General features: G+C 39.0%; 1 protein-coding gene across 1 annotated transcript; it reads left to right on the top strand.

Moving 5' to 3' along the window:
- Window positions 1-6,285: 6,285 nt before the first annotated feature.
- On the top strand, window positions 6,286-7,966 carry LOC307160933 (uncharacterized protein). Its single transcript, XM_079875289.1, has 4 exons — window positions 6,286-6,369; window positions 6,497-6,600; window positions 7,149-7,321; window positions 7,711-7,966. Exons 1-4 carry the CDS (start codon window positions 6,305-6,307, stop codon window positions 7,921-7,923), a joined length of 555 nt encoding a protein of 184 aa, XP_079731415.1. The 5' UTR covers window positions 6,286-6,304; the 3' UTR covers window positions 7,924-7,966.
- Window positions 7,967-10,183: the final 2,217 nt, after the last annotated feature.

Genomic DNA, 10,183 nt, shown 5'->3' with positions numbered 1-10,183 from the left:
AATGCGGAACGTTTGTAGCCTAATGTAACTGATGTGACATTGAAATGTGAAGAAAAAAAAAAAAAGAAAAAAAAGGAAAAAACCTCTACCGGCCCAAAAGTGAAGCGGCCCACCGGGAATACTCCCGATTCTCCCGATTACCCACTCCGGGCCTGGATAGATGGACTTTTATGATGGATAGATGGACTTTTATGATGGAGAGATGGACTTTTATGATGGAGAGATGGACTTTTATGATGGATAGATGCACTTTTATAATGGATAGATGCTCTTTTATAATGGATAGATGCACTTTTATGATGTACAGATGCTCTTTTATAATGGATAGATGCACTTTTATGATGGATAGATGCACTTTTATGATGGACAGATGCTCTTTTATGATGGATAGATGCACTTTTATGATGGATAGATGCACTTTTATGATGGATAGATGCACTTTTATAATGGATAGATGCACTTTTATGATGGACAGATGCTCTTTTATAATGGATAGATGCACTTTTATGATGGATAGATGCACTTTTATGATGGATAGATGCACTTTTATAATGGATAGATGCACTTTTATGATGGACAGATGCTCTTTTATGATGGATAGATGCACTTTTATGATGGACAGATGCTCTTTTATGATGGACAGATGCTCTTTTATAATGGATAGATGCACTTTTATGATGGATAGATGCACTTTTATGATGGATAGATGCACTTTTATGATGGATAGATGCACTTTTATAATGGATAGATGCACTTTTATGATGGACAGATGCTCTTTTATAATGGATAGATGCACTTTTATGATGGACAGATGCTCTTTTATAATGGATAGATGCACTTTTATAATGGATAGACATTCCAATAATAGATTTTTACAGTGATTGATTCCTGACGGTTCCATAATGAGACTGGCTGCACAAGTCTAATTTAAGGCTCTCATAAATAAATAGTATGGGTATATTATACATTTTCTGAGTCATCAGAGTGCCTTGAGTATTGAAGTTGTTGAGTTTTGTGTCCGTGGTGTTCTTTCATGCCACAGGGATAAAAGAAAGCATACAGTTTAGGCGGAAATTGTGGAAAAATGTGTGTTATTTTTGGTTTAAAGAAGTCATGTGACCTCTGTGTTTGTCAGACAGATTCAGTACTGGGCTTAAATGAAAGTCTAAAAGGTCCCCTTTCCAACGATACCAAGCACCATATTATAGAATATTGACAATATCCCTAGCATGAGCCTAAACCAGATATACACCAGATTTCAAAAACGGAATTTATTTTAGAGGATTAGTAACTTCATGAGCTCAAAAAAGTGATTTCGCTACCACCGCTGCACTGCTATCGTGATTTTTCTAATACTAGGGGTGTATACCTTGCCAAAAAACAATGATAGCATTTGCTCTCTCTTTCTGAAGATAGGCCTATGTGGTCATTTTCTCACAGATACAACTTAAGGAATTATTGAACATTTCACAGGTGTGAGATGACTTTTGTGACTCTCTAAAAATGTAAGGTGTTTTTATTTATATATTTATTTAGCTAAAACTTTGTTTACATTTTATTTAATTATTTATTTATTTATTTCATTTTTGAAGATGTACAAATGTAGGTTTCTGTGATGGTCGTGTTTAGGTGTACGGGATAGAATATGCAGTTACGGTACAAAAATCATTATGGCTATGAAAAGCCCCCACCATAAAAATTGAAACCCCCGCATGGACAAAAAAATGCTGATTGAATCTTTTCATATAAATGAGATTTAAGACGACTAAGTACAGTTTTTCAACAATCTAAAGTTTTTGAACAGACATTGTTTAGTAAAAATAATACTTTAGGTCACAGTAATCTTCTAAAAGGTAAATAGAAGATGTGTATGTATTCAAACTTTAAAGATTTTATTTAAACAGTCTTTTAATTTTAAAAGATCATATTTAAACTTTTACGATTATGCTTTGAAATAAATTTTGTACGAACAAAACTTTGGCTCTGGAAAGGCGTTAGCAGACTAACATTACATACGCTGTGACATGATGCACATAGAGATTAGTTCATTTTTTAGAACCGTGTGTGTGCATGTGCAATACAGCTTAGAAATGATATTAAATTTATTTATTTTATAGTTTTCTGTGATGGTCGTGTTTAGGTGTACGTGATCGAATATGCAGTTACGGTACAAAAATCATTATGGCTATGGAAAGCCCCCAATGCGCTCAGGAATGCGGAGGTTGTGATGGTCCTCTCTGAGTCAGAGACCGACAGACGGAGCTGGAGAGAGAACCACTCTGTGATTTTATATTATATTTTTTATATACTTTTAAAAAGAACAGAATGTTTTTCAACTTTAGTTAAATTAGCACGAGAACAGTATGTTTTTCAACTTTGGTTTAATTGGCATGATAATTATTTTAAAGGATAGAATGTTTTTTGTATGACTTGTTTAATCACAGTGTCTGAACAGCACGTTTCAGATGTCAGAGCTCAAAAGGGTGGCAGGGGGAAATCCTGTGACACACACAGAGAGAGAGAGAGAGAGAGAGAGAGAGAGAGAGAGAGAGAGAGAGAGAGAGAGAGAGAGAGAGAGAGAGAGAGAGAGAGAGAGACGCGCGTGCCCCTAGTCCTGCTTTGACACACACACACACACACAGAGACGCATACTCCCTATGTTTTGAGACGGTGCTTTGAGAGACTCACTGCAATTTTTTGTGACTTTTGGTGTGAGGTTTTAGTAAGATCTTTATTTTATAATCATTTATATTCTTTTAAAATAACTGAATGGCTTTTCAATGTTTGTGTGAGATAAACTTCCACAGTTTATCCTTATCAGTTTTCACAGTACAGCCCGGATATGCTCAGGAATATGTAGGGTGGATCGTGTGTGATACCAACTTCAAAAACACACACTAACTGTCATGTTCAAAAGGCTTCAATAGGCTTCAAACAATCAGACTTTCTGTCAGATACCATGACGTATTATTATTATTATAACAGCGTCTTCAAACGATTAACACTTTCTGTCAATATCAAAAGGCATCAAACGGTTGTTTTTGATCTATTTTGAGTGAACAGAGTAAAATGTGTCCATAGAGTGGGAGCAAAATTGAAGAGTAACTGTAACTCCTCCCCAAATCTTCTCCTCCGAAAGTTTCGTTTATCCGCCATTACGTTGGTCACGGCGATCGCGATCGCTGCATGTGGATTTGGAAGAAGAAGTTGTGTATGGCGTTATTTTTTATTCAAAAGTTATGAGCGTGTAAGACATGCTCACGAGCACATTATGTTATTTCACACGCGCAAAAATGTACCTTCAGCTGGCATGATAAAAGTACTAGCGCACAAATTCAACAACTGAGAGGTGTACAGGTAGCTGCGAGCGAGCGCCTGGCATACTCTCATAGGTTAACTCTGCTTGTACAGTGGAATCCTGCTCGCGCGCAGCGGGCTTCTGCTCGCGGAGTGCTGTTTTGCTCGCGCAGTGGATTTCTGCTCGCTCAGCTGATTTCTGCTCCCTCTAGTCTACATGACTTTTGACAATTTGGGGGTGGAAACCAAGGAGGGCACTGACCCTCTTATGATTGGTCACTTTCATCGTAATCACAACCACAGGGACATCCTTGTACCTTGATTGACAGCTCTCATAGGCCTATGTCACACTTCCTGCTTCCGGAACGCGGAGTAGGGATTCAGAACTTCCGGTCAAAAGTATTTCTCCATAAGGATTTAGATTATCAGCCATAATGTCTAAACCACCCGTGGTAGACTGACCACGAGCTATGAGGTTGTGAAACGAAGGTTTTTGCTCCTGTAGAAGCTATAAGTTCGTATGAAATCAACCTTGTTTTAAGAAAAACACGTTTTATCCGCGATCTTATGAAAAAAAACTACACTACCCACAATCCTAAGCGTAGCAGCAACGTCTGCTGATTGGTCCAACTCGCTGTTACCATAGAAACGTTTACCTTACTGGCGAACGGCCCGCCGCTGTTGTTGTAGTGTACCGGGTTGCTCTGCATCAGGACGTAGACAGCCATAACTCAGCTTTCACGCTTTTCCACTTGAGAGTTTTCATTTACCATCCGAACCACATCGTCATATGTGATTTCAGGCAGGTTGCGGAGAGATATGGTCCAGCGATATCTATCGGACTCCGCCATTGTAAAGAGTTAACCGGAAGAGCCGTATCCCTACTAAAAGACGTACTTCCGGTCTTCAATTTTTTCGTGACATAGGCCTATTACAGGAAGCACGGAGTCAAAGTATCTGACGGAGTTCAGTCATTCAGTTAACACTGCACAGTGGACGGAATGGCGGCGACACCTGAAGATGTAGGCGTAAGTGATATTGATATATGATGGGGGCTGTGTGTTTGACAATGTAGCAATTTAATCTGAAATTTGTTTGGAACATGTAAGTAGCTGACATAAGCTAATCAACCTTAACTAGCAAGTTTTAGGCTAGCGAGCTAGCAAACTCAGCAGGGGCTAACGTTAGGTGTCTCTCAGCAAATTAGCGTTTTAGTCAGTGCTGCATGTGTAAAACAAAACGTAAAGTATGGCCAGTGGTTCCCAAACTTTTCATGTTACTATAACATACAGCGCTTTCAAGAACGCCTCTTGACTTGGACTTCTTACAGTTTTCATGTCGGCAGGAGCCTGTACCTCTGGGAAGCACTGTCAAGGCATGTAAATGTCCCCCCAGATATTGTACAGTGTTAATTTCATGTTGTTTTCCACTTCAACAGGACATAGTCAGACGTGAGATTACTTCCAGGCTGATCATTAAATTAGAGTCAGCGCTTTCAAGAACGCCTCTTGACTTGGACTTCTTACAGTTTGCATGTCGGCAGGAGCTGTACCTCTGGGAAGCACTGTCAAGGCATGTAAATGTCCCCCCAGATATTGTACAGGCCTTAAGAGATTTCCTCCATCTGGTCATGGACCACATTGAAAATGCTGAAGTTACCAGCAGTACTGTTGAAACTGTAGCTGGAGAGATGGGGCGTCCCAGGTACAATTTAGAGAAGGAGAGACTTGTTGAGCTTTTGGAGATAAATCTGTCTGTGGACTGCATCGCAAAGTTACTGTGCGTTTCAGCCAGTACAGTCAACAGACGGATTAGGGAGTTTGGTCTCTCTGCCAGACAGAACTACAGCAATGCTACTGACCAGGAGCTTGATAATGCAGTCCAACGCATCAAAAATGAAATGCCCACAGCAGGCTATCGGATGGTCAAAGGGAGGCTAAAGTCCATGGGAATCCACGTCCAGTGGAGGAGAGTTACTGCATCAATGCATCGAGTGGACTCGCTTGGGATTCTTTCTAGACTGACTGGACTGGGCTGCATTGTGCGAAGAACTTACTCTGTCAGGGGGCCCCTTTCACTGTGGCATGTCGACACTAACCACAAACTTATCAGGTCAGTACTGTACAGTACAGATTATTCATTATTTATTTATTTTGTTAAATATAATGATGCAGACACTGATAGATCTCAAAGCATAAGTATGTTGCCATGACATTTCTACAATAAAAATCCAGGTTGAAACTGGTAATGTAGGTCTTTATTTTGTTCCCATCAGGTACAACATTGTACTTTTTGGTGCAGTGGACGGCTACTCCAGGAAGGTAAGATTTCATTTCATTGGGTCTTTTCATGTGTTGGCCTTCTGTGTAAGCAAATTTGCTATGATGTACACCAAATAATTACATGTTGCATTCAGATGGCTGAAATACTACCCTGTTGACGTGGGAGAAAAAGTTATTATATAGGGTGCCGCATGGTAGTAAGAGTCATTAAGGTGTGTTAAAATATCAGATTCCCTGAGGCATGAAGGGACCAGAGAGTAATCCAATTGTACATGTAAGATATTGACAAATAGTAAATGTACATTTATGAAAATGTCTCATAACACAGGTGCTTGAATGCTGCAACAAACAATCGTGCATCATCCGCATTCACTGCCTTCAAAAAAGCTACTGAGAGGCATGGAATACCCTCAAGGTAAGTTTTTACAGGCTTCAAGGTACAGACACAAACATGATGGATGTTATATTTTAAGAAAGAATTTACTGTAAACTCAGGGTTCTCAAGGATTATAATTTTAAATGTTTCCTCACAACACTCTACTTCCTTATACTCTCCCAGTCATAGCCTTACCCCTCCACGCTGAACACGTTTATTCTGACACAATGTAGCACTTTATTTCTGTGTATTGTACATCACTGACAGATTTTAACACACTGGTCATCTGTGTGTGCACTTCAGGGTGAGAGGTGATCAGGGAGTGGAGAATGTTGAAATAGCCCGATATATGTTCGCTGTCCGTGGAACTGATCGAGGAAGCTTCATGTCAGGAAAAAGCATCCATAATCAAAGGTTTTTCTTTTTTGTATTTTGGATGCTTTTACCAAGCTAATAAAGAGGTCTATTGTGTGTAAAATCATAACATACTAACATTTTATCATGTCCTTGATTGTTAAAATAATAATTTCTAAATCCGTAGAATTGAACGTTTGTGGCGGGATGTCAGAACATGTGTGATATCAAAATATTACAACGCACTCCACAGCCTAGAGATGGATCACCTTCTTGATGTGTCCTCCAGAGGTAAGGGTTTGTCTCATCATATTGTGCTATTTATCATCGACTTTCTGTAGATTGTTGTACGTCTTGGTCAGTTAAATGTTTCCTGTGTCTGTGTTCTATTATTATTTGATTTGTGCATGGTTTGTAAGGTTTGTTGTTGTCCTTCATCTTCTGTTGTTGATTTTATTTAATCCTAGTACCCATTCCATACAGGAGGTCTTTGTCCCCTGCCAGGCCGTTATTGTAAATAAGTAACTGTTCTTAAAAACTTGCCTGGTATAATAATAATCATGACTTGAGGTGGAAAACAAGGAAGGCGCAGGCGTCCTTATAATTGGTCAATTTCAACACAATTGGATTGGTTAACAGATGTCTGGAGCACTTTAATAAACATTAATGGCTAGTCGTATATCATTGTAAATCATTGTGGAATTTTAGAAATGGTTAAATACTGGGGAAAAAAACATAAATCAATGAGATGTATTTACGAAAGGCAATTCAATGATTAATGTTATGTTTTCAAAGCTCACCTGTGAAAAGTAACATACTCCTACCCTGTCCCTTTATAGAAGATCTTTTGACAGTCCACCTGACATTCCTTCCTAAACTGAAGGCAGACCTGGAGGCTTTTGTGGAAGGTTGGAACAACCACCCACTGAGAACAGAAGGGAATAAAACGCCTGAGCAGATTTGGCACTCAGGAATGATGCTTCGACCGATTGACCAGCCAGAGAATCTTGAGGTTCTTTTTTTTTTCCTTTTAAAACAACTAAGTGGCTACATTTTATATCCAAAATAAGCTGTTAATGTAACCTTGAAATGGCCCACCAGGCTCTAAGCAGTGTAACACATCTTCAGCTGGTGAAACAATCACAATTGATGCAAATGTTGGTAATACAGTTCATATGCACTCAGTAACCTCTTCATTAGGTACACTTGTACTGTTTAACACCAATACGAATAGTTAAGCACCTGATCAAATCAATTTGTTGCATAGTTATACAAACCCTAAATGTTTATCTTCAGATAATGTTGAAAAGCCAAACAATTGGGATGAACAGATTACATTAGATGCTGTAAACATGGGATGACTAATGATAGCGGTATTTTTCTGTCTTGTTCGACTGTCAGGATATTGAAGAGCCGGACATTGACTGGGATGTTGCAGCTGACTATGGAGAAGATGTGGATGGTGTGATAGTAGTCCCTGAATTTGAGTGTCCACTGAATGAACAGCAGCTAGTAGAGCTTCAGGTGCTGATTGAAGAAAATGGAGACACTGACACTAGAGACCTTTACCTCCTATGTCATGAATATGTGCTTCAGGCTTTGTCAGGTGTTTAATGTTTGTTTTTGTGATCAGAAAGTGATGTAAATAAAATATACAACAACCACAGTTAAATCTTTAGATTTATTCTTTTTAACAATAGAACAACTTTGTTGTACACTTGTTTGTACACAGTAGAAAATATAAACAAAGCACAAAAAGGGTAACAACAACCACAGTTAAATCTTTAGATTTATTCTTTTTAACAATAGAACAACTTTGTTGTACACTTGTTTGTACACAGTAGAAAATAGAAACAAAGCACAAAAAGGGTAACAAAGTTACCAAGTAACTAAAACAAGTAACAAGGACCTTAAAATGCTACTTTAGTGTCTGCTGAACTCGTAACCACCACAGATTGCCTCGGTTAGGTTGTTTTCAAACTCTTGGGAGGTGGCTAAGTGGCGTGTAGGAAATGTAATGGCAACAGCACAAGCATTGACAATGGGGTAACAAAGGCTATGTGCCCCATAGCGGGAGTCGCAGTCATGATCAAAATTAACAGTTATCTTGAATGCCTCTCTCTTGGATTCGATCAGTGGAACATGTGCCTGACCTGTGACCCACTGAAGGAAGCTCCGGACTGACAGGCGCTTCCCCCCACCATTTGTTCCGTGCACAGCTGCCACGTGACTTTGACCTTCAGGGCTGCCCTCTTCTTGGCTGTCTGCTTCTTCTCAGAGACAAATACAAATAAGTAATTTCCAACATTTCTGTTAGTACAAATGCATTCGTCATATACATGGCGGGGGTTTGACAGAATACACATACGAATATAAACCTAAAGAGGGAGTAACTAATAAAAATAGAATAAAATGAAACCGGTGGAAAACAAGTGTATGATAGTATGGTAAGAGTGATGGACAAGGATTATAGAAAAAGGTGCCAAGCAGTGTGTTACCTCTGTCTTCCAACTTTTGCAAGAAATCCTGCAGAAAATTGATGATCTGCATCTCTCGCTGCCGTCTCACAGACCCTTCCTCACTGAAATCAGGAGATAGCACAAGCAGAAGGAAGTCTACATTCACCTAAAATAAGGAAGCAAATCAAATGCTTAAACACGGTAAAACAGTAAGGATTGCAGATTTAAATGAAAGATTCATTTTATGTTTTGGCCTGTAGCGTTTAGCTCTTTGAACACACATTTGAAGGCAGCTTAAAGTAAAAATGCAGAATATGCCATAAGAGCAAGTCATCAGTGTCTCTAACAGTGGCTGTTCTAATAAAATAATTGTTCATTCACAACGTTACTGACTTCCTGTAAGTGGCCGGGGACAAAGAGCTGCTGGCACATCTGGGTGTGCTGTGCTAACACCTCATCTAATCCGTAGAGCCTCAATCCCTCACGCAGCTGGTTCAAGATCGGGATCAGCCTCACCAGTGCATGCAAAGCGATGCCACTAATAAACAGTAAGAAAATAAGGTAACACTTTATTTTACGGTGTCCTTGTTACATATGTTACATGTACTTACCGTAGTAATAACAGTAAATGATGCATAATTACATGCAACTAACCCTCAACCAAATCCTAATCCTACCCTATTCCTATAGTAAGTACATGTAGTTACTTAATATTACTCTGTACTTAAATATATAATTACACTGTAACAAGGACACCTTAAAATAAAGTGTAACCGAAAATAATACTGTATTGATTCAGAGTTAAATTGTTAACACTAAAGCATTTTGTGACAAATGTTTATGTGTTATGTTTATGTTAACTTACTCTGTGATGGCCTTTTTTTGGTCAACATTTATTGGCCCAGTGTAGCCACATGCCACAATCGCATCTGATAAGTCTATCAGCCTTTCTCCACCTTCTGCATTTTCCAGCTGAAAGTAGAGACACAACCTTGATATTTGCAAAAAGAGACAAACATTGTCTGATAACTTTATATGCCTGACTTGGAAAAATGTATGCATTACACTGTTTAAATACCTCTGTCATCAGATTTTTAATATCCTGATCAGTGACTTCGAGTACACCAACATCCTTGTCCATCTCCCCATGGCACAAGAAATGGTAGCACCATCTTGTAAGGAAGTTTGGTGCAGGACCCCCCTGCACCAAACTTGTGGCAAAAATCTCCCCACAAGTCCTTTTGTGACAAAGACAAAAGCTATTTTGAACAAAATGCCAGTGGACTTTTACTACCTAATTAAACAATACAAAGTCATATATTTTATATGACAGACTGTGGCACATACTTGAAACTGTTGTCCTGGTAGTCACAGATACTGTATTTAGGGTTTTTGCCCCTTTCCCCATCTCCTTC

The sequence above is a fragment of the Squalius cephalus genome, assembly GCF_949319135.1.
Source record: "Squalius cephalus genome assembly, chromosome: 7".
Taxonomy (NCBI): Eukaryota; Metazoa; Chordata; class Actinopteri; order Cypriniformes; family Leuciscidae; genus Squalius; species Squalius cephalus.
This window is presented reverse-complemented; position numbering and strand designations above follow the sequence as displayed.

Excerpts from the sequence above, each read along its gene's own strand:
- LOC307160933 (XM_079875289.1), top strand. The coding sequence starts at position 6,305 with ATGTTCGCTGTCCGTGGAACTGATCGAGGAAGCTTCATGTCAGGAAAA. Across the intron at positions 6,370-6,496 it reads AAAAGCATCCATAATCAAAG|AATTGAACGTTTGTGGCGGG; the intron begins GTTTTTCTTTTT and ends CTAAATCCGTAG. Across the intron at positions 6,601-7,148 it reads TCTTGATGTGTCCTCCAGAG|AAGATCTTTTGACAGTCCAC; the intron begins GTAAGGGTTTGT and ends GTCCCTTTATAG.